At 42.2% G+C, this 25,795-nt stretch overlaps 1 protein-coding gene across 1 annotated transcript in view; it reads right to left on the bottom strand.

Moving 5' to 3' along the window:
- The window catches only part of HACL2 (2-hydroxyacyl-CoA lyase 2), an 86,635-nt gene that overhangs the window by 18,097 nt on the left and 42,743 nt on the right, over positions 1 to 25,795 (bottom strand). The window contains exons 9-13 of the mRNA XM_083162793.1: positions 11,571 to 11,707; positions 11,236 to 11,370; positions 9,839 to 9,953; positions 8,399 to 8,568; positions 949 to 1,019 (exon numbers count right to left, since the gene is read on the bottom strand). Coding sequence (XP_083018919.1) covers positions 949 to 1,019; positions 8,399 to 8,568; positions 9,839 to 9,953; positions 11,236 to 11,370; positions 11,571 to 11,707 — 628 coding nt within the window. The remainder of the gene's footprint in view (positions 1 to 948; positions 1,020 to 8,398; positions 8,569 to 9,838; positions 9,954 to 11,235; positions 11,371 to 11,570; positions 11,708 to 25,795) is intronic.

Below are 25,795 nucleotides of genomic sequence, written 5' to 3'. Positions count from 1 at the left end.
AGCTGCAAAAAACTAACACCTGTGAAACACGTGTCAGCCCCCAAAGCTGGCTATTTTTGTTGCAAATTTAATGAAATGTGTAAACAATGATATGAATGATGCTGTGATTTAATTGAAAAAAGATACAAGTCCATGAAAGGAAAGTTAACAATTATCTGAGGCTAGCCAGGAACTGCTAACCTAGGAACTGCTGAAGCAAGATAAAAGAATACACCACTATCTTTACAACTATATATGTTGTATGTATGTATGTATGTATGTATGTAAAAGTCTTAACCTCTAAATAATTTCACAAGGAATAGAAGGAGATCACCTGGTGAGATTCCATATGTTAACAAATCTGCACAGGTTTTTTCTCCCTTCTTTTTAGTATAAAATATCAATAAAAGTTTATATTTTAATATTTTAGGATAATTTTTTCTCCCTTGCAAAATATCCTTCTCTTTTGGTGTGCATCCATAGTGCAACTCTTTTCTTTCTCTCCAAGACTACTTGGTATAGCGATTACCTGGACTCACAGAGGAGGTAAGCTTGCAGCACAAATTAAAAACGATGACCTAAGAGTCTGATCTTCAACTGGGAAAAGACAAGAGGGGAGGGAAGAGCTCCCTTGTATGCCCATCTATACCTCCTCTAAAAGGGTGCTAAACTATTGTAAGGACTGCTAATGAGTATTGAAGGCAAAATAAAGTTAGATACTAAGGAGGGTATTTAATTCGGTCCCGTTCTCGGCCGGCTCAGCGTCAGCTCTGTTGAGCGCCGAAAAGGGGGCATAGCCACGAGAAACACCCAGAAATCGTTCCGCTATTTCCCCCATAGGGAATAGTGATGGGGGATGGAATACCCCCCTTTGGCTCTGAAGTCTGGACTTTAAAAAAGTCATGAACATAGACATAAACATACTTAAAGTCACAAGCAAATATGTTATCTAATAAAAAATGTCAATACCTCTGAATCGGGGCGACAAAGTTTAGCTCCCAAGGCAAATCCTCCTCCAACTCCCAGAGTACCAAAAGCACCTACAATTAATACATTTGGACCATGAATTAATCTTCAAATTGGCTCTACAGATAAGCAGCAGCATATGGGAAGAGTAACAGTAAATTGCCTATATTAATAAGCATACACCATTTATATTACCTTCACTATAAGAACAAACTTAATGGGCAATAAAACGAGATTTATGTCTTACCTGGTAAATCTCTTTCTTCGAGAACGTCAGGGGCCACAGGCTTTACAGTGGGTAGTGGAGCGGGAGAGAGCACCAGCACCCTAGAGGTTAAACTTCAACTGCCTCCCAGGCAGCCAGGCTCCTCCCCTCCTCTACCCCACCTCCAGGCCAAGGAACTCAGTTTTTTTTAACAAGCCAAGACAGGAGACAAGAGAGAAGGAAGAGAAGCACCACACAGAACACATTCTGAACACGTTAGGACCCTCAACAGAGGAATAATATAACGTAATCGTAACTTAATTGTAACGAAAGTAAAGCAGGCGCAGCAGGGAGGAATCCCTGTGGCACCTGACGTCCTCGAAGAAAGAGATTTACCAGGTAAGAAATAAATCTCATTTTCTCCTTCGGGAGACGTCAGGGGCCACAGGCTTGACAATGGGATGTTCTTAAGCTGCCACCTATGGGTGGGGACGCACCAGTGCTGCAGCCAACACACTCTGGCCGAAGGCCGAGTCCTGAGAGGTAAACGTGTCAAAAGTGTAAAAGCGCAAGAAATTACTGGCGGACGCCCAAGTTGACACCCTGCAAATTTGCTCAGTTGTTGCACCGCCCCTAACAGCTCAAGACGCCCCCACAGGCCTAGTGGACTGTGTTTGTATTCCCACCGGAACCGGGAGGGAGGCGCCCAAGTATGCCTGCCAGATGACAGAGGGCATCCAGCAGATAATAGTTTGCTTAGTAGCAGGCCACCCTCTTCTCTGAAAGCCATAGAGTACAAAGAGAGAGTCTGACTTGTGGAACGGCCTAGTGCGGCGCACATACCGGTAGATGTGCAATGCCCAAACAACATCCAAGGAGGACCAATCAGTAGAAACATCAGACTGTCTAAAGGCCGGAACGATACAGTCCTGGTTGAGATGAAAGCTGGACACCACCTTGGGTAAGTGAGAAGGGACAGTACGAATGGAAGAACAAGAAAGGGGACTTACAGGACAGAGCTGACAGGTCAGAGACTCTCCTGGCCGAAGCGATCGCCAACAAGAAAACCAGGTGAACCAACACAGGTCCACTGACCGTAAGGGCTCAAAAGGTGGGCCCTGAAGAGCAGACAGGACTAGAGAGAGATCCCATGGGGCAACCGGGGGAACAAAGGGAGGCTGGATATGCAAGACACCCTGCAGGAATGTGTGGACATCTGGCAACAGCGCCAACCGTTGACAGAACAAGCTGGACAAGGCCGAAACTTAAACCTTTAAGGAAGATAAGCGCAACCCAGCCTCTAGGCCCTTCTGCAAGAAGGACAGAACCCTAGCCAGGCGGTAAGTCCTGAGATTGATGCAGCAATTTCAACACGAGGAAAAGTAAGCCCTCCAAATGCGATGATAAACCCCCTCTCGTGGAAGGTTTTCTCGCCTTGAGCATGGTGGAGATCACTCTCAAGGTAAAGCCCCTGGCTCTTAACAGGAAGGTCTCAACAGCCACCTCGTCAAAGCCAGACACCTCAAATCCGGGTGTAGACACGGACCCTGAGAGAGCAGGTCTGGACGCAGGGATAAGCGAACCGGAGGAGCCACTGACAGGGCCTGCAGTTCCAAGAACCAGATCCGTCTGGGCCAATGCAGATCCACCAGAATCAACATGCCGCCCTCCGCCTTCAGCTTGCGGATCATTCGCAAGAGGAGGGAAAACAGCGGAAATGCGTACATTAGTGTGAACTGGGGGGGAGCCTCCTTCCCCTGCTAACAAATGACCCCCAGGGAAGTGTTCACAAACGGTTACCCTGGTGGTCCAGTGGTAGCGGGTGGCGGACCAGCTGTCCGCTTGTCAGCGCAGCCAGCGGTCCCCCCCGTCCAACTGCTAAAGCCTCAATGTGCCTCGCTAGCGCGATCACGCGTGCTCCCGGTGGGGAGCAGATTAACTTTCTGAGGTGCGCGGCAGTGGTAGTGGCTCCCCATTGCCTGGGGGCCCCTGCGGTCCCCACCCACAAGTGGCGCTGCAGCTCCGGACCTGAGTGATGGAGCCAGCAGCGCAGGTGTCTGCTCAGACCCCCAGCGCTGCTGCTCTGTCGCTGACAGTCGGTGAGAAGAAAACATTTTTTTGTTTAAATAAATGTGAAGATAGGCTGCAAAATGCATCCCCTCTAAAAAGATGCATCTGACTCCTGCCAGCACCCGAAAAAAACTGAGTTCCTTGGCCTGGAGGTGCGGTAAAGGAGGGGAGGAGCCTGGCTGCCTGAGAAACAGTTGAGGATTAACCTATAGGGTTCTGGTGCTCTCTCCCATTACCCATTGTAAAGCCTGTGGCCCCTGACGTCTCCCGAAGGAGAAATGTAAATTACAAATATCAAAAGCTATCTTGTAACATTTGGGCATTGTAATTGTTCTGATATTACACACTGCAGTACAATCATTATGTAGCCAAGTGCAAACCATAGTTCTATCAGCCATTTTAGGCTTTCAGTGCCTCACTGCTGTTTCCAGTACAGTTATGCCCCTTTCAGACCGCACTTTAAAAACGGTATATTGCCGTTTTTTTACCCTTTTAAAACGGTAATGTGTGCGGTCTGAAAGGTGCAGGACCACTTAACCGGTTAGAAAAAAACGTTTTTTCTAACCGGTTAAAATGCAGGGTCCTACCCGTTTCAGAACCGGTATTTTAGGCTCAAAATCGTCGACATGAGCGGGGGGCGTCGACATGCTCTCGGTCGACACGCGCGAGGGGGGGGGGGGGAGCTGCACGGAGGGGAGGGCTGAAGGCTGCACTGGCTTTGACCCTGTATTTGGAAAGTTTCCAAAAACGGGTCTGCCAGTGTCAAAAAATCGGCACTTAAACGGTAATATACCGTTTAAGTGCTGCGGTGTGAAAGGGGTTTTATCTGGCAGACCCGTTTTTGGAAACGTTTCCAAATACAGGGTCAAAGCCAGTTATGCGGTCTGAAAGCAGCATTAGAGTACAGAAGTCTAATGTGTCCAGGTAAAATAATCTTCTCCAGCGTATCATGGTCTTACTTCACTTAACTTTGGGTTCAGTTTACTAAGCTTTGTCTTTCAAAGTGACTGAGTGTACAATGGGTATAACTGTGGCCTTCGCAACACGAGTGATAGGAGCATCTACCCTAATATTGGTTTTGCCAAGGCTATGTGTTGTCATCTGCAAAATGGATACAGATACCAGAACTTCCCAAGAGGTTGTAACTTTGTGTCCAGTTTAAGACAAGTCTATTTTAATGCTTCCCTAAAATGAGAAAATGGGCAAAAAAAATAAAAAAACTTTCTTCTTACATTTAAAAAAGAATCAGCAGAAGATTCTGCAGATTCAGAGTCTTGAATCTGATGGACATTTTATTATAATCTGTTTATTAGTTAAAAATAACTAATCAGAAAAGATATACATAACATTTAAAAGTAAATACATAATAGAAAACATTATGGTGGATTATGGTGTACATTTTAATTGGTGACGGCTTGAAGAATCAGAATACGCGTCCCAACCTGCGGGATCCTTCCACTAAGTGTTTAATATTCCCTTTACTCAGGAGAGGAGTGTGCTGGCTCTGAATCCCCAGGGAATTCTGACAGAAGACAGCAGATGACTACTGCCCCAGAGGAGGCGACCATCTTGTTAAGAGTTCAAGCCATCTCGGAAAGGCATTTTGCCATATTCCTTGCTTAAATTGGTTCCTCTCTGGACATTGGTGCTGACTAAAGAAGGATTGGACTCACTTTCAGTACTTACAGTGTATGTCTGAGATAGCACCCATTAAGGATATAGCCCATTCCTGGATCTTTTACACCTCCACGGTGCCTCCAGGAAGCAGACACATGTTGCTAATTCAGACTCAATCCCTGGACACATTTGTTCTCAATATGCCCATTTTGAGGACAAATTTGTCCTATGATCAGGTCTGAATTAGACCCATGGTCTCAGAGTTGCACTCTATGCAAAGAGCCCCTTTTTCCATGCAACCCTTCTTTTTATTGCATCTGGAGAATGTGAAATATAAGACCGCACCTTGCTTTGATTTGGAAATCTTATCTGGCTTCCCTGACATGTTGTATGGTGAAAAAAGCTACTCCCCAGCCTAAAGGCTTCATACGGAAACAGTGCAGCAGATGCCTGCTAGGGGAAACTGATGAGCAGAGGAGAGTCTGCTATACCTCAAATACAGATTATGAGTATAGGGACTAATAAATAGGAAACAAGTGTTGTGTTCCTTTTGTATAGCTGCAGTGCCTCCCTTTACAGCCTCCACTGAAAGACCAGCACTATTATACTAGTTTTCTGTTCCACTCCGCTTTAAGCTTAAGCGCTGTTCTGAACAGGGATTACATTTTTGAGTCCCTGTGTGCACTTGAATCCAGGTTATTCCTGCCAAGAACAAACAGCTATCTCTCCACTCTGTGTAAAATGGCGCCAGCACCAGAAAAAAAAACACCAATTAGGGATCAGGAGATTAGACAAATTGCAATGCATTAGAGAAATGGCGCCAATAGTGGCTTAAAAAACCCACTCTTGTTTGTACATCTCCATTACTGTGGAACTATGTAAAACAATTGCTACGGGGAGAATCAGGTGGCTAAAGCCGGAAGCTACTGGCAAGCACGGGGGATGGATGCATGGACACCAGATCCTGGCAGTGATATCACACAGGGCTTAAGGCCCCCATACACTAGCCGATTTTGGTCAGATTTCAGCCAGATCAGTCGGATCTGGCCGAAATCGGACCAAAATCGGCTAGTTTTGATGTCCCCTCAGATCCGATGCGCGGTCCCGTGCGCTTCGGATCTGCGTCGGGTGGTCGGACCTGCTGCACGTCCGACCACCCGACTTGGGACCTAGTGGGGCGGCGAGGCGGTAGAGGAAGCAGGGGGGCTGGGGACGCTGCGGGGGACACAGGCGGCATAGAGCCTGGCAGGGGGAGCCGGCGGGAGCTGTCAGTATTGAATAAAAAAAAAAAAAGCCCATACAATGCATGGGCGGCCTGTGATTGGCTGAGCGCCCTCTCAGCCAGTCAGCAATTGGCTGAGAGAGCGCTCAGTCAATCACAGGCTGCCCATTCATTGTATAGGCTTTTTTTTCTAGCACTGACAGCTCCCGCCGGCTCCCCCTGCCCGGCTCTATGCTGCCTGTGTCCCCCGCAGCGTCCCCAGCCCCCCCTGCTCCCTCTACCGCCTCGCCGCACAGACGCTGTCCCCCGCAGCGTCCCCAGCAGCGTCCCCAGCCCCCCTGCTCCCTCTACCACCTCGCCGCACAGACGCTGTCCCCCGCAGCGTCACCAGCAGCGGGGGAGACAGACGTGTCCCCCGCAGCGTCCCCAGCCCCCCTGCTCCCACCAGCTCCCACCTCTGTAGCCCCCCCCCCCCCCCCCCCCCCCTGCTCCCCGGGTTTTTTACATGTGATAAATCGAGACGATTTATCACATGTAAAAAATGGCACATCAAGTGCCAATCTAATCAAGCTCCCCCGGGGAGCAGCCGGGGAAGCTCAGGGGGAAGTCGGGGGCGACTTGTCCTAAGGACAAGTCGCCCTAGTGTATGGGGGCCTTTAGACATGCAGTGCTCAAATATATCAGCTTAATTGAGATCTTTGTCCAAAACTACTACTGGAGGCTGTTACTGTACTTACCAGCCCTACTGCCTACACCAGTGATTTTCAACCTTTTTCAGCTCGCGGCACACTGGACAAAACTTTAAAATTGCCAAGGCACACCATCAGTCCCCCACGGGGATAAAAAACAAACAAAAAAAACCACACATACATTTGCCCCAATGGAAAAAATTCAACACATACATTGGTCCCCACAGTAATAAAACATACAGCCCCCCCCCCCCCCGTAGAAACACATTGGCAACCCTAGTGATTTCACACACTGCCCCCCTATGCTGCACTGAAACCAGGCAGCAGCTGCAGTTATAAGAGCTGAGCACCCACCGTGATTATACTGGGCTGGCTCCCTGCGCCGGCTCTGCCTCCAGTGGTGGCGCCTTTCTCGCGTGGGGGGGGGGGGGGGAGCGGTCTGCCCCCTCCTTCCCATTCTGATACCCCTGCTTAAGGCTGCTGCTTCCCCTCCTGTCCCAGCCCGCCCACCTATCCTGTGCACAGAAATTAGGCTCTGTGTACAGTGCTAGTCGCTGCCGGGCATTTCCTGACCTGGCTGCAACGCAGCTGTCCGCTCAGCTGAATGTCAGTACGCTGGCGGCCGCCACAGACCCCGCTGCCAGCGGGGTCTGTGGCGGCCGCGCTGATATTCAGCTGAGCTGACAGCCACTGGCGCACTGACATTGGGCGCACTGACACTGGCTCCCCTGTCTCTTGCGGCACACCAGACCACCGCTGACGGCACACTAGTGTGCCGCGGCACAGTGGTTGGGAACCGCTGGCCTACACGGTAAGCTCCAGAAAAGGCAGTCTATATACCAGTTCAGAGGCAATTGGGAAAAAGGCTATACTAGCTAACACCCCACTTCCCCAGCACATTGAGGTGTAAATTTACTAAGATGGGAGCTTTCCTGAAGATGGTCCGATTCTACTTCTATCTTAGCACCTTCTAGAAGATAATAGGTAGAATCTGATTGGTTGCTATGGGCAACATCCCATCAGTAGAACTTCCATCTTTGTAAATTTACTCCCGAGACTCGTGCAAGCAGGGCTGAGGTGCATAGTTAAAAAGAAACTCAAAACGAACTAAAATTCTTTTACTCCTATGGCACTAATCTAAAAACTGAGGATTGGTGGAAGTGTGAGAGTTTAGAGCGAGGTGGACTGTCTCTCTATTCTGATATAGCAAGCTTCTATAGTCACCCCTCTAACCTACATGTTATGGCTAATGAAGTGTTCCACAAATGGACAATAGAGGAATGGACTGTTTGGAGCACCATTTATCAAACACAATGAGTTTTAAATAGATAAATGTGCCCCTTACTCTGGGGTAGCAAAGTAGCGCAGAGATTAGTTGAATAGCCTCACAGGACTATTTGAATTCAGTCCGGTTTCTTTTCTGTAGGAGTTTGCATGTTCTCCCTGTCTGCGTTACTAATTTCTACCCACAAAATAAAACTACCGAGTTAATTTATAATATGTTAATTGTCTTCTGATTAAATTAATCCTATTGTGATTGTGTACAGGGAATATCACAGTCTATTTACTAAGCTTAGTAAATAAACGTGGAGAGAGTTAAAACATGATATAACTAATGAATAAAGAAAATATTACTTTACATGCACGTACCTGGATCCAGCCAGCGAAGAGGTCCTCTAGGGCGTAGAATGTAAGCTGCGCTGCCTACAAAGTCTCCACCATCTGCTACAAGGATACTGTCATCTGATATAGCTTCCTCCACCAGATGCAAAACGTGCAGGGGGTTCAGGTGCCTCTCAGTTTTCTCCTCAGCTTTTTTCCTAAATTAAAAGAATTGAAAAGCATATTTGACCTCATACACATCAAACAGTGGGGCAGATTTATTAAGCCTTAACAAGAGATAAATGCAAGGGTGATAAGGAGAGATAAACATCCAGCCAATCAGCTCCTTACTGACTTTTTTCAAACACAGGCTGTAACATGGCAGTTAGCAGGTGATTGGCTGGGTGTTTATCTCTCCTTATCACCCTTGCATTTATCTCTTGTTAAAGCTTAATACATCTGCCCTAATGTAGGCTAAAGTCCAGAGAGGACACAAGATAAGCAACAAATCTCTTCCTTTGTAAAACAAAACTATCAGAAGGTGAAAAACTGTATATTTCTAAGCTTCAAACAAAGAACAAAAGGCGCTGTCTAGCAGACAATTTTAATGATATGGCATTGGCCGAACAATGGCTAAACTTAAAAATATGTTAAAACATAGAACTATAATTAGTTATTTAAAGCTTATATTGATGCTTGTATGGTTAGCATGCAGCCTGTAAGATTTGCGAATTGCTGCAGATGGTGTTAACCATAAAATAACTGTAGCGTGCTTAGTGAGTTGCAATCACTGAAAGCACTTGAACACTTACAGATATACCAGCTGAGATTATTCTGCATTCCGATCTCATAAATCAGTATTAATAATTATCTTAGCGACAATCTACTGAAAAGATGAACCGCATCCTATTTAACAACTGAAGAAGTTAATTGGAGAAAATCAAACTGTTCAGTATAATCTTTACATGTGCTGTGTTAGTAAAAGTAAACCAGAACATGAAGCAGCCGCCTTGGTGCTGGTGTATCCTACAGTATATGGCAGTCATAGAGAATGTTACTGCTGCTCTGAAATGACTGTGTGGGAATGAGAGTGTACACAAAGTATTCGGTATGCAATCATTAGATCTACAGGGTGACATTTAATAGAATGCGAATTAGATAGAATATAATTTTTTTTTTTAATCCAGTGGTGCTCACAATGTACTCATTCCTTGAATATTGAACCCTCCAAAGTCCCACGCTAATGGTAGTAGAGCCGATGCGTTCACAGTGAAAAATGGCGCAGTGTTACATTTGCCCCACCTGCAGTGCACATGCTTTTGTCCATCTGCAAAAATTGCAGCCTTGCTAAAAGGTCTGAATTAGGACCAATGGTAGCATGCATTCTCATTAAATGTTGTTAAAGCCCAAAGCATGCCTTACTTTACTGGAAATGAAAGGATTTGCTTAGCCACTAGACAATTGAATGGTCAGGTATGGATACATTACTGGTTGGCCTTCTCTTTCGTGACATCTTCTGCCTTCAGACCTTCTGTCCATTCTGAGGGACATGTATATCCTTTCAGTCCTTCTAACAGACTGATTATGAATGAACCAGCATCACCTAGAAGAGATTTACAAAACAGTCTATATAAAAAATGCAGTTTATGCAATTAAACAAAACACAGCTTTTTGTTTGTAAACAAAACGAAAAATCCACCTGATGCCCCATATACACAGTTCGAGTTGGTCTATTTTTCTACTAGATTTTGCTTATATAAGCAAAAACAATTCGTAATCGAATAGACATCCAACAGTTTTGAATGGAGCTGCATTCTATGCCAATTCGATCCCGATGTGCAGCCCTGAAATCGAATAGAAAAATAGACGTGCAGGCAAGATTATATAGTACATATCTGTACTATATAGTCCAAATCTAATAGTTTTTACGTACCTTTCAATTCGATCCGAATTGAATCACAAGCAAAATCGCACCATGTGAACACCCCTTAAAAGCTTACATTTCCAATAGCTTTGCCACCTACTAGTAGAAGACTAGCTATATTTCTAGGAAATTAGTGATCTGTGAAATCTTTAAGATTTCCTCAACCGTCATACATCACTGAACAGATGTGCCAGTTCCACCAAGGTAACAGAAGGAATTAAAGTACTTTCAAAGTACCTAAAATAACAAAGACGATCAAAAGTTCCATAATATTGGAAAGAAAAAATTTCACTACAAATACACTGTCAGCATAAGTCGAGGGCAAAACAGCTTAAATTAGTAAATTGTGGATTGTTTTTTTTTCTTCTCTCCAGATGACTTCATGTGCATTGTTTTCCTAGTTCTGTTACATTTATAATCTATGTTTATTGTATTTGAAATCTATTGTCATATAATCACCTGATTGCAATTGTTATTTATCGTGTATTGATTGATTAAAAAAAAGGAAATTCTGTATGGGTACATTAAAATAGGATACGGTTTACTAATTTAACAGCCTTTATCGCATTTGTGAAATGTTAGATACTAAGGGGGGGTATTCAATCTGGGGTCACGGCTGTCGAGCTGGCCCAAAAGTTGTGACCAAGTCCCGTTCTCGGTCTGCTCTACCGAGAACAAGCAGGTGGGATTAAATGTCCTGCCTGCAGCGGGTCGAGAAGGGGGCGTGTCCGCAAGCTGCGGCCGGAAAGAGGCGAGCTGCGGCCGGGAGCTCGTCACTTCTCGGCAGAATGAGCCCAACTGATTGTGAAGTTGGGATCGTTCTACCGAGCTCCCCTGTTCAATGCTATTGGGGAAGACAGCATTGAATAGGGCCCCGCAGCCATCTCCCCCATCGGGAGATGGCTGCCGGTGATTGAATACCCCTTAAAACATGAAAATGAAAAAAATATACGAGAATGACCTTGTATGGCGACAGTTGGCTTCCAAAACATATCAGAGTTCTTTAATAGTTGAGAGCGATCTCTATTCACTGCAATGACCTTGCTGCGTCTGTTCAGAACTCGGCCATAGGAAAGACGAAAATCACACACTGTGCCTGAAAGTGGAATACGAAGTACAGAAGAAACATCATGGTAGAATCCAATTAGCTGTGAGGTTTACATAGTCCACTTACTGTGCTGGGTGTTTCAATTAGTGAGCATGATCCCATGCATTCCATCCCATGTGGGATCCCATCCCACACAGAGGTGGACTTCAGGAGCAGCTACTTCTATAATTGCAGATTTGATTCCTTACCAGCCAATATAACTAAATCTGCTTCCTTAAGTGCATCTCTTCGGTTCTGACGAATATGTATGGGGCTTTCCCTTCCCAGCATGCCTCTGGCCATTCCTCCTAAGAAACATGGAATACCCAACGATTCCAGAGCCTTTCTAGAAGATAAGGAATACAATATAATTAAATATAAACTTGCCAAATGCCCACAATCCCCAAATTGCCTTCATCAGTTTAGAATTCCTGTAAATTGATAGCAAAGCACAGGAATTGTGCCAGGCACCTCCCTGGCACAAAATAATAAGAATAAGGTATAGGAGTACACAGATGTCTGAAATATAATGGGTTACAACAATTAGTATGGTACATCTAAGACACAAACCAGGTGTTGGATCTAGAGTGATTGTGTATCTGTAAAGGCTCCCGCACAATACGATTTATCACCCAATTTATTAGAGGCACATTAAGGATGTGCAAATCACATCTATGTAGTCAGTAAAGCAAATGTTGATCTAAGGGTCACTGATCCCTAAATGTGGAGACCTCATTTGTCCACACTATAGTACATGATAAGGACAAACATGTCTGTAATGCATTCTTTATAGGGACACTATAAAGAAATGACCGCTGCCTCACAAACATTATTTGCGGCAGTATGCATTGTGTCCATACTGTATGTGGGGGTGCATATTGTCCTCTTTCCATCTTTGCGAAGCACAAGGATTTGGATTTTTGGTATATGTGCAGGGCTGGATTTGTCACCAGGCCCATGATGCACAGGCCTAGGGGCGGCAGTGTCATGGCGGCAGCCGCCAGGCACCTGCTAGCACTCAGTTTGTCAGTCTTACACTGACTCTTTTACAGAGCGGCCACTTGCCGCTGCTCCTCAGTGCAGAAAGGAGCTCTCTAGCATCTCTGCATCCCCACAGCTGTGCCTGTGTGCTCTTCGCTGCTGCCGATGTACCTGTCCCACTCTGGGCAGCAGCGCTGGCAGCCTGAAACTACAGTCCTGTCACTCCCTTCTTCTCGAGCAGAGCATACAGGTCAGGCAGTATGCCTTCTCACACACTGACAGCCTTACACCACGGAGTCCATCCTCACAAGCTGTCAAACACTACTGTTCCTTACTAGTGTTACTTTCTGTTCCTTGCAAGAGGCAAGGAACTATTGCAGTGCACTCAGATTATCAAGCCCTCCCTCCTCTCATCATGCTGCTACACCTAGGGAGTGGAATGTGTCTGGAGATCTTTAACTGTTTGCATCCCTACTATTTATTTATTTTTTATTTATTAACAGTTTCTTATATAGCGCAGCATATTTCGTTGCGCTTTACAAAAGGAGACAGTGATACAACAAACAGGGTATTTACAGACAGTCAAAAGGTAGGAGGGCCCTGCTCGCAAGCTTACAATCTATAGGGAAATAGGTATTGATATATAAGGATAGATACTGTATTCTTTATTGCATCGATTCCACCAGAATGCAAGGTTCTGTGACTGGTTTTGAAATTTGATAAGTTTGCCAGCAAAGATGAGTTTTCAGGGAACGCTTATAGGTTTAGAGACTGGAGGAGAGTCTTATTGTGCTTGGGAGGGCATTGCACAGAGTGGGTGCAGCCCGAAGAAAGTCCTGCAATCGGGAATGGGAGCGAGTAATGAGTGTGGATGACAGACGCAGATCTTGGGAGGAGCGTAGAGGTCATGTTGGAAGATATTTTGAGATAAGAGAAGATATGTATGTTGGTGTAGTTTGGAGACTATTGTAATAATCAATGCGTGAGATGACAGCATGGATTAGGAGTCTTTGTGTAAGGTAAGGGCAAATTTTAAATATGTTTTTTTAGGTGCATGTGGCATGATTTTGAGACAGATTGAATGTTGGGTACAAAGGAAAGTTCAGAGTCAAGGATAACACCTAGGCAGCAAAAAGTGTGTGGTCAACAGTGTCAAAAGCAGCAGAGAGATCTAGAAGAATTAGTAGAGAATAGTGGCCTTTAGACTTAGCAGTGACCAGATCATTCACAACTTTAGTCAGTGCTGTCTCTGTGGAGTGTTGGGCACGAAAGCCTGACTGAAGCGACCCGCACAGTAAGTTTGAGAAAGAGCTTAGATCAGAATTCTGTTTTTTCAGAATCGGAGTAGTAACTGCATGTTTGAACAATGAAGGAAAGACACCAGTAGAGAAAGAGAGGTTACAGATTTTAGTGAAGATTGGGATGAGCACAGGAGACAGAGATTTACTTATTTGGGAGTGTATAGGGTCAAGAGGAGAGGTAGTAGAGTGGGAGGAAAAGAAAAGAAAAGTGCAGATACTTCATCTTCATTCATGGGATCAAATGAAGTTAATGCGTCAGAGGGCTCAGGTATGGTATTGAGCAGATCACCAACTGAGTTGGAGCATACCAATTCATCTAATACTGTGTCAATCTTATCCCTGAAGTAGGAAGCAAGATCTTGTGCATGGATAGTGGCTGGTGGCTTTGGTGAGGGAGGGTTGAGAAGGGATTTAAATGTATTAAAAATATGTTTTGGGTTAGAAGATTGAGCAGAAATGAGTTTGGAAATATGTTTGTTTAGCAGCTTCCAGGGCATAACTATAGGACTGGTAGATAGTCTTACATGTAAAGAAAGCCTACTAGAACACAAAAAGGGATGTTTTCAATTGCGCAATCTTAAATCAGCAGCCTACCCACCTACAGGGGTTATCGTCCTGTCAAATACAAGCAAATACAATACAAAAATATGGTGGGTCAGCGCTAATAATGAGGGTTTTTTTTTTTTTTTTTTTTTTTTCAATAATGGAAAAGTCTCACATGAGATGATCTTTAGATTCCAAAAAACAGTCCGGTGTTCTTTCTTCCAAAATGGTTATCCCAGGGGTATGTGAATAAAAGATAGAACAAAGTACATATGGTGAAGTACGTCTGTGTATTTACAATCAAGAAAGGGGGGATGAGGTTTTTTAAACAAGTCCTGTCCTATGGCCCTTGTGCAGATGACAACTTTACGGGGATCACCACGTGTGTTGAGTTCAGAAACTGATGCTTACAATAAAGCTTACATTAAGGAGTTGCTACCCCCACATATAACGGTTTCTTTACACTGATTTTGAATCATCAGATGACAATGAGTGCGATAAAATGATGCTCACTTGTATGCTTACATAAAAGACATCGATCCACTCTCATCAAGGTTTCTTTCTTTTGGTTGTTGAAAAAACGGCTTCTCAGACCCGTTCGGTAAAATCCAAAAAGTATTATTTATTGACATTTAATAAGACGAAAAAATATATAAACACACCAATGGATAACTGGTGCCAGATGTCAACACAACACAACCCACCGAGGATAGATGGTATACCCGGGAAATAATACCTCTGGGGGGTAGTGGTTACAGGCTGCCAGTATCTACAAAGGATGGGTTAATACAGAAAAAACGGACACCGCACCAACGCGTTTCGACCTTTCCTAGGTCTTTATCAAGGTGGTGTCATTCCTTGCTCTGCTGGGGTATAAATACCCATTGCTCAATGAGACCAAACAGATGGGCGTCTCCTCAATTAACATTAATTATCCCTTTGGTACAACAAAATGGTGTCATATTTAGCTGAACATTAGCCATAAAACAAATGCATCAAACCACACTCTGTACATATAAAAACGATCCTTTTAAAACATGTTAAATGTGGACAGGAAGTCCTAATATGGGCATACCCTCCTTAGGACATCCGTTGGTGTCACTTCACCGGATGACGTGTAGGACACTTGAATCTACACAATAGGTTCCCCCCTTCCAAAAGGTCTGTATCATACAGGACCTAGCGTATAGCGTGAATCCCGACAGTGCGTTCTAGCGCTGGTGGAACGCAGCGCCATGTTCAAACGTGTCACCTGATATAACCGTGACACGCACGGCCATCTTTCTGGGTCAGCGTTAATCCTCACAGTGCGCTCCGACGTTGGTGGAACGCAGCGCTGCTTTGAACGTGTCACGTGATCTCAACGTGACACGCACGGCCATCTTTATAGGTCAGCGCTATACTTCCTGTTGAGTGGAACGCAACAGGCGTATAGCTGACCCGCTAGTATATGGACATAGTATTCTGCAAGCAATATGCATGTCTTTAAAAGTTGGAACGACCATCACATGACCCGACTTTTATACTGGCTGGCAATCTATATATATCACAATGTTTTTAAAATTTCTTAATATAATAACGATGGTTCTTTAACCTAATAGCAGCATACATGGAGGAAAATTTAAAATAAATGCATTTTACTGTATCTTAATAATAAGAATCTATACGTCATAAACCATTGATCATATAAATATCATTAAAATATATCAAAAAAATTCAAGGGAAACTTCATACGGATGGAAAATAATAGAGGTAACCAAATACGTCTATATATTTTTAGGGAGTCCTACAAGAATTCATTACAAGAACCATTTAAGTTCGAAATCCCCATTTAAACCTTTTGGGGTCAAAGTGCTCATGTTATATATATATTTCATTTCAGCTTGGGCAAGTGCAGTATCACAGCCCTTCTGGCGCCAATTGCCCCAAACTTTTTTGATCCCTATAACTTTAACGATATCATCTGTAGAGCAGTTATGGCTCTTTTTAAAATGCTCAGACAGATGGTGTTTTTCCATGCCTTTTTTTATGTTTCTGGCATGTTCTGCCCATCTTTCACGTAGGGTTCTTGAAGTTTTTCCTACGTATTGCAGGCCGCATTTACATTCGATCATGTATATGCAGTTTTTGGAATTACATGTAATGAATTCTTTAATCTGATGGATTGATCCATTGGCTGTAGAACTCACTTTTTCAACTTTAATTGGTGTGTTTTTATGGATCTTACACATGGGGCAAGTTCCACACCTATGGAAGCCTTTTGTCATGATCCGGCCTGTTCTTTTCTCTGGAGCAGCACTTTTAACCAAACACGTTTTTAAATTATCCGCCTTTCTGTAAATGAACTTTGGTTTTTCTTGGATATATTCTTTCAGTAAAGGGTCTCTGATTAAGATGTGCCAGTGTTTCCTTATGATCTTTTCAACCTCTTTATGTTGATTATTATATTTTGAGATGAAAGACATCGCCGGTTTAGTGTCCTCCGTTTTGTCTTTGTACTTCAACATAGTTGCTCTGTCTTTTTTCATTAGAGTTGTAATGGTCTTAGTAATATCTTTTTCTTTATACCCCTTTTCCACAAAACGTGCCTTCATTACTTGGGCTTGTGTTTCAAAAACCTCTAGTTCCGAACAGTTCCTCCGAATTCGTTGTAGCTGGCCTGAAGGAATGTTCTCTAGCCACAATTTATGGTGGTTGCTGTTCACTGGGATATAGGTGTTATTGTCCGTTGGTTTTGAGTAATTTCTTGTGTGTATCTTGTTCTCTTTAATGTAGATGTTAAGGTCCAAGAAATGTATATCAGTTTGACTGATATCGAAGGTTAATTTTATGTTCCATTGATTAATATTCAAACCTTCACAAAAAACCTTTAGGTCGTTCTCATTACCCCTCCAGACGAACAGGATATCGTCTATATATCGCTTCCATATTAAGATGTTATTAATGTATTCGTTATTCTGCCAGATGGTATTTTCTTCCCACCAGCCCATAAATAAATTTGCATAGGCCGGTGCAAATTTAGTACCCATGGCTGTGCCCTGGACTTGTTTGTAAAATCTATCTTTAAACCAAAAAAAGTTGTGGGTTAATATGAAACCGATTGCCTCTATCAGAAACTTTCTTTGTGTCTCTGGGGTTCCTCCTTTTTCTAAAAAATGGTTTACGGACTCCATTCCCTTCTGATGGTCAATGATGGAATATAGTGACCCCACATCGGCTGTTACTAAGAAATCCCCCTCTTTCCAAGTTATGGTCTCCAAGACATTAATTACATTTATGGTGTCTTTTAGATATGCCTGTATTTTAATGACTTCAGGTTGTAATGCGTGATCCACAAACTCGGATAAATTAGCAGTAATCGAGTTTGTTCCAGCTACTATAGGCCTTCCCGGGGGTTCTTTCTGATTTTTATGGATCTTAGGAAGTAAGTAAAAAACCGGGAGGGATGGACTCGGGTTCATAATAAATTTGGCTTCCTTTTCCGTGATTATTTTTTGTTCTTTATAGCCCATAATCATGGTTTGCAGATCTTTCGTTATTTTATTACTTGGATCCCCTCGCAATAAACTGTATGTACTCCTATCGTTCAATTGCCTGAGGGCTTCTTTTTCATACATACCGCGATCCATTAAAACTATACTTCCCCCTTTGTCTGCCGGTTTTATTATTAGGTCTTCCTTTCCTTGTAGGGATTTTATTGCCTCCCTCTCTTTTTTGTTTAAGTTCGGCTTTTTAGGCCATTTGGGGGTTATCTTCTCCAAATCTTCGCATACTAGTTTCTGAAATGTCTCTACATAACATCCTTTCGCAAAAGAAGGGTTAAATGTGGACTTCGGTTTGAATTCTTTTTCGACAGTGATGGTATTCTGAGATATTGGGGTCTCTTTGTCGGCAAAAAACCTCTTCAAAGCCAATTTTCTAGTAAACTTTTGGACATCAATGTAGGTTCCAAATTTATCTATGCGGTTGTCCAGTGCATATTTTAAACCATGGTTTAGCACCGATCTTTCTTCTTGATTCAAAACGTGAGTGCTCAGATTAAAGATTCTGTTGTCATGAACCTTTTCTAGGTTTTCTGTCGATACAGTGTTTGTTGGTTCTTTTGGTTTTCCTGAGCGTTTCTTTCCCCCTCGTGTCCCTCTTAAGTTCTTTTTCTTTTTTGTTTTTGTTTTGTTCTTAGGGGTGCCTGTTATATTCTGGTCCTTCTTTTCCTTCCTAGGTCTAAAAAAGGGGGAGAGGATGGATTTTGGTTGTTTGTATCTATATTCCTTCTAATATTTAGATTTCTTCTATGGCCATTGTGGTTTTTTTTGTTCCTCATTATATTTAGGGGTATATTGCCTTCCTCCTGATATCTTGTCGATGTCATTCTCCGTGAGTTCCTATGAGGTATTCTCATTGATGTATCTCCTTCCTGCCATTCGTCTTGTATCAGAAAATGCTTCATTTTCTCTTCTTCCTCATCACGGAAAGGTCTGTACTTCGGTCTCTGTTTTCTTTCCGACCTATCTCTCCTACCTCCATATTCCTTTTGTTTTTGTTCTCCTTCATTTTGTCTCCATTCGTTGATATTCCTATATCTTCGATACGGTTGTTTAAAACGTCTTAAATCCTTAGATCTAGTTCTTGATCTATAATTTGTCCTTCTTTGTGATCTTCCTTCTGATCTATGTGCTCCCCTATAATTTGAATGTTGTTGAATTGGGGTTACGGGGTGGCAATCACAACTCTCGCTTTCTGAAGAGGTGTCTTCTATGGTGATTTCTGCATCTTCCTTTTGTTGTGCAGTTTTATCCCTTACATACTTTCGTTGTTTTCGTTGTATGGTTTCTTTTTCTTTTCTTTTTACTCTGAATTCCATGTCACGCTCTAGCTGGTTGTATTCTTCTGAACCTCTTGAGGGTTCAATGATTTTAGTTAGTTGTGAAATTTCTCCTTCCATTTGTATAAGTTGTTTCTTCCTTTCCTGTATAATCAGATCCATTAAGGAAAATGAACATTCTTCCGTAATTCGTTTCCAATTCATATAGAAGTCCGTACTCTCCTCCTTACTAGAGGGTTCTTTAGTTATAATAAGGCCCTTTGGAATTAATTTATCTGCTAGGTATTGTTCCATTGTTGCAATCTCCCACCAGATTGAGCTCTCCTTAATCAAGATTTTTTCTAGTTTTTGCATGATTAAGTCTAAACTTTCTTCTATGATTTCAGCCTGAATTGGATCATCCTGATTTTCAAAGATATGTTTCAGAATAATACTCCTTTTCTCCCTATAACCCATCATGGTGCAGCACAGAAAACAATGATAACACCTGAACAACAGTCTACTAGAACACAAAAAGGGATGTTTTCAATTGCGCAATCTTAAATCAGCAGCCTACCCACCTACAGGGGTTATCGTCCTGTCAAATACAAGCAAATACAATACAAAAATATGGTGGGTCAGCGCTAATAATGAGGGTTTTTTTTTTTTTTTTTTTTTTTTTCAATAATGGAAAAGTCTCACATGAGATGATCTTTAGATTCCAAAAAACAGTCCGGTGTTCTTTCTTCCAAAATGGTTATCCCAGGGGTATGTGAATAAAAGATAGAACAAAGTACATATGGTGAAGTACGTCTGTGTATTTACAATCAAGAAAGGGGGGATGAGGTTTCTTAAACAAGTCCTGTCCTATGGCCCTTGTGCAGATGACAACTTTACGGGGATCACCACGTGTGTTGAGTTCAGAAACTGATGCTTACAATAAAGCTTACATTAAGGAGTTGCTACCCCCACATATAACGGTTTCTTTACACTGATTTTGAATCATCAGATGACAATGAGTGCGATAAAATGATGCTCACTTGTATGCTTACATAAAAGACATCGATCCACTCTCATCAAGGTTTCTTTCTTTTGGTTGTTGAAAAAACGGCTTCTCAGACCCGTTCGGTAAAATCCAAAAAGTATTATTTATTGACATTTAATAAGACGAAAAAATATATAAACACACCAATGGATAACTGGTGCCAGATGTCAACACAACACAACCCACCGAGGATAGATGGTATACCCGGGAAATAATACCTCTGGGGGGTAGTGGTTACAGGCTGCCAGTATCTACAAAGGATGGGTTAATACAGAAAAAACGGACACCGCACCAACGCGTTTCGACCTTTCCTAGGTCTTTATCAAGGTGGTGTCATTCCTTGCTCTGCTGGGGTATAAATACCCATTGCTCAATGAGACCAAACAGATGGGCGTCTCCTCAATTAACATTAATTATCCCTTTGGTACAACAAAATGGTGTCATATTTAGCTGAACATTAGCCATAAAACAAATGCATCAAACCACACTCTGTACATATAAAAACGATCCTTTTAAAACATGTTAAATGTGGACAGGAAGTCCTAATATGGGCATACCCTCCTTAGGACATCCGTTGGTGTCACTTCACCGGATGACGTGTAGGACACTTGAATCTACACAATAGGTTCCCCCCTTCCAAAAGGTCTGTATCATACAGGACCTAGCGTATAGCGTGAATCCCGACAGTGCGTTCTAGCGCTGGTGGAACGCAGCGCCATGTTCAAACGTGTCACCTGATATAACCGTGACACGCACGGCCATCTTTCTGGGTCAGCGTTAATCCTCACAGTGCGCTCCGACGTTGGTGGAACGCAGCGCTGCTTTGAACGTGTCACGTGATCTCAACGTGACACGCACGGCCATCTTTATAGGTCAGCGCTATACTTCCTGTTGAGTGGAACGCAACAGGCGTATAGCTGACCCGCTAGTATATGGACATAGTATTCTGCAAGCAATATGCATGTCTTTAAAAGTTGGAACGACCATCACATGACCCGACTTTTATACTGGCTGGCAATCTATATATATCACAATGTTTTTAAAATTTCTTAATATAATAACGATGGTTCTTTAACCTAATAGCAGCATACATGGAGGAAAATTTAAAATAAATGCATTTTACTGTATCTTAATAATAAGAATCTATACGTCATAAACCATTGATCATATAAATATCATTAAAATATATCAAAAAAATTCAAGGGAAACTTCATACGGATGGAAAATAATAGAGGTAACCAAATACGTCTATATATTTTTAGGGAGTCCTACAAGAATTCATTACAAGAACCATTTAAGTTCGAAATCCCCATTTAAACCTTTTGGGGTCAAAGTGCTCATGTTATATATATATTTCATTTCAGCTTGGGCAAGTGCAGTATCACAGCCCTTCTGGCGCCAATTGCCCCAAACTTTTTTGATCCCTATAACTTTAACGATATCATCTGCTCTACAGATGATATCGTTAAAGTTATAGGGATCAAAAAAGTTTGGGGCAATTGGCGCCAGAAGGGCTGTGATACTGCACTTGCCCAAGCTGAAATGAAATATATATATAACATGAGCACTTTGACCCCAAAAGGTTTAAATGGGGATTTCGAACTTAAATGGTTCTTGTAATGAATTCTTGTAGGACTCCCTAAAAATATATAGACGTATTTGGTTACCTCTATTATTTTCCATCCGTATGAAGTTTCCCTTGAATTTTTTTGATATATTTTAATGATATTTATATGATCAATGGTTTATGACGTATAGATTCTTATTATTAAGATACAGTAAAATGCATTTATTTTAAATTTTCCTCCATGTATGCTGCTATTAGGTTAAAGAACCATCGTTATTATATTAAGAAATTTTAAAAACATTGTGATATATATAGATTGCCAGCCAGTATAAAAGTCGGGTCATGTGATGGTCGTTCCAACTTTTAAAGACATGCATATTGCTTGCAGAATACTATGTCCATATACTAGCGGGTCAGCTATACGCCTGTTGCGTTCCACTCAACAGGAAGTATAGCGCTGACCTATAAAGATGGCCGTGCGTGTCACGTTGAGATCACGTGACACGTTCAAAGCAGCGCTGCGTTCCACCAACGTCGGAGCGCACTGTGAGGATTAACGCTGACCCAGAAAGATGGCCGTGCGTGTCACGGTTATATCAGGTGACACGTTTGAACATGGCGCTGCGTTCCACCAGCGCTAGAACGCACTGTCGGGATTCACGCTATACGCTAGGTCCTGTATGATACAGACCTTTTGGAAGGGGGGAACCTATTGTGTAGATTCAAGTGTCCTACACGTCATCCGGTGAAGTGACACCAACGGATGTCCTAAGGAGGGTATGCCCATATTAGGACTTCCTGTCCACATTTAACATGTTTTAAAAGGATCGTTTTTATATGTACAGAGTGTGGTTTGATGCATTTGTTTTATGGCTAATGTTCAGCTAAATATGACACCATTTTGTTGTACCAAAGGGATAATTAATGTTAATTGAGGAGACGCCCATCTGTTTGGTCTCATTGAGCAATGGGTATTTATACCCCAGCAGAGCAAGGAATGACACCACCTTGATAAAGACCTAGGAAAGGTCGAAACGCGTTGGTGCGGTGTCCGTTTTTTCTGTATTAACCCATCCTTTGTAGATACTGGCAGCCTGTAACCACTACCCCCCAGAGGTATTATTTCCCGGGTATACCATCTATCCTCGGTGGGTTGTGTTGTGTTGACATCTGGCACCAGTTATCCATTGGTGTGTTTATATATTTTTTCGTCTTATTAAATGTCAATAAATAATACTTTTTGGATTTTACCGAACGGGTCTGAGAAGCCGTTTTTTCAACAACCAAAAGAAAGAAACCTTGATGAGAGTGGATCGATGTCGTTTATGTAAGCATACAAGTGAGCATCATTTTATCGCACTCATTGTCATCTGATGATTCAAAATCAGTGTAAAGAAACCGTTATATGTGGGGGTAGCAACTCCTTAATGTAAGCTTTATTGTAAGCATCAGTTTCTGAACTCAACACACGTGGTGATCCCCGTAAAGTTGTCATCTGCACAAGGGCCATAGGACAGGACTTGTTTAAGAAACCTCATCCCCCCTTTCTTGATTGTAAATACACAGACGTACTTCACCATATGTACTTTGTTCTATCTTTTATTCACATACCCCTGGGATAACCATTTTGGAAGAAAGAACACCGGACTGTTTTTTGGAATCTAAAGATCATCTCATGTGAGACTTTTCCATTATTGAAAAAAAAAAAAAAAAAAAAAAAACCCTCATTATTAGCGCTGACCCACCATATTTTTGTATTGTATTTGCTTGTATTTGACAGGACGATAACCCCTGTAGGTGGGTAGGCTGCTGATTTAAGATTGCGCAATTGAAAACATCCCTTTTTGTGTTCTAGTAGACTGTTGTTCAGGTGTTATCATTGTTTTCTGTGCTGCACCATGATGGGTTATAGGGAGAAAAGGAGTATTATTCTGAAACATATCTTTGAAAATCAGGATGATCCAATTCAGGCTGAAATCATAGAAGAAAGTTTAGACTTAATCATGCAAAAACTAGAAAAAATCTTGATTAAGGAGAGCTCAATCTGGTGGGAGATTGCAACAATGGAACAATACCTAGCAGATAAATTAATTCCAAAGGGCCTTATTATAACTAAAGAACCCTCTAGTAAGGAGGAGAGTACGGACTTCTATATGAATTGGAAACGAATTACGGAAGAATGTTCATTTTCCTTAATGGATCTGATTATACAGGAAAGGAAGAAACAACTTATACAAATGGAAGGAGAAATTTCACAACTAACTAAAATCATTGAACCCTCAAGAGGTTCAGAAGAATACAACCAGCTAGAGCGTGACATGGAATTCAGAGTAAAAAGAAAAGAAAAAGAAACCATACAACGAAAACAACGAAAGTATGTAAGGGATAAAACTGCACAACAAAAGGAAGATGCAGAAATCACCATAGAAGACACCTCTTCAGAAAGCGAGAGTTGTGATTGCCACCCCGTAACCCCAATTCAACAACATTCAAATTATAGGGGAGCACATAGATCAGAAGGAAGATCACAAAGAAGGACAAATTATAGATCAAGAACTAGATCTAAGGATTTAAGACGTTTTAAACAACCGTATCGAAGATATAGGAATATCAACGAATGGAGACAAAATGAAGGAGAACAAAAACAAAAGGAATATGGAGGTAGGAGAGATAGGTCGGAAAGAAAACAGAGACCGAAGTACAGACCTTTCCGTGATGAGGAAGAAGAGAAAATGAAGCATTTTCTGATACAAGACGAATGGCAGGAAGGAGATACATCAATGAGAATACCTCATAGGAACTCACGGAGAATGACATCGACAAGATATCAGGAGGAAGGCAATATACCCCTAAATATAATGAGGAACAAAAAAAACCACAATGGCCATAGAAGAAATCTAAATATTAGAAGGAATATAGATACAAACAACCAAAATCCATCCTCTCCCCCTTTTTTAGACCTAGGAAGGAAAAGAAGGACCAGAATATAACAGGCACCCCTAAGAACAAAACAAAAACAAAAAAGAAAAAGAACTTAAGAGGGACACGAGGGGGAAAGAAACGCTCAGGAAAACCAAAAGAACCAACAAACACTGTATCGACAGAAAACCTAGAAAAGGTTCATGACAACAGAATCTTTAATCTGAGCACTCACGTTTTGAATCAAGAAGAAAGATCGGTGCTAAACCATGGTTTAAAATATGCACTGGACAACCGCATAGATAAATTTGGAACCTACATTGATGTCCAAAAGTTTACTAGAAAATTGGCTTTGAAGAGGTTTTTTGCCGACAAAGAGACCCCAATATCTCAGAATACCATCACTGTCGAAAAAGAATTCAAACCGAAGTCCACATTTAACCCTTCTTTTGCGAAAGGATGTTATGTAGAGACATTTCAGAAACTAGTATGCGAAGATTTGGAGAAGATAACCCCCAAATGGCCTAAAAAGCCGAACTTAAACAAAAAAGAGAGGGAGGCAATAAAATCCCTACAAGGAAAGGAAGACCTAATAATAAAACCGGCAGACAAAGGGGGAAGTATAGTTTTAATGGATCGCGGTATGTATGAAAAAGAAGCCCTCAGGCAATTGAACGATAGGAGTACATACAGTTTATTGCGAGGGGATCCAAGTAATAAAATAACGAAAGATCTGCAAACCATGATTATGGGCTATAAAGAACAAAAAATAATCACGGAAAAGGAAGCCAAATTTATTATGAACCCGAGTCCATCCCTCCCGGTTTTTTACTTACTTCCTAAGATCCATAAAAATCAGAAAGAACCCCCGGGAAGGCCTATAGTAGCTGGAACAAACTCGATTACTGCTAATTTATCCGAGTTTGTGGATCACGCATTACAACCTGAAGTCATTAAAATACAGGCATATCTAAAAGACACCATAAATGTAATTAATGTCTTGGAGACCATAACTTGGAAAGAGGGGGATTTCTTAGTAACAGCCGATGTGGGGTCACTATATTCCATCATTGACCATCAGAAGGGAATGGAGTCCGTAAACCATTTTTTAGAAAAAGGAGGAACCCCAGAGACACAAAGAAAGTTTCTGATAGAGGCAATCGGTTTCATATTAACCCACAACTTTTTTTGGTTTAAAGATAGATTTTACAAACAAGTCCAGGGCACAGCCATGGGTACTAAATTTGCACCGGCCTATGCAAATTTATTTATGGGCA

The sequence above is a fragment of the Crinia signifera genome, chromosome 19 (assembly GCF_055691185.1).
Source record: "Crinia signifera chromosome 19, ASM5569118v1, whole genome shotgun sequence".
Classification (NCBI taxonomy): domain Eukaryota; kingdom Metazoa; phylum Chordata; class Amphibia; order Anura; family Myobatrachidae; genus Crinia; species Crinia signifera.
Note: the sequence above shows the minus strand (reverse complement) of the source record. Positions and strands in the feature narration are given on the sequence as shown.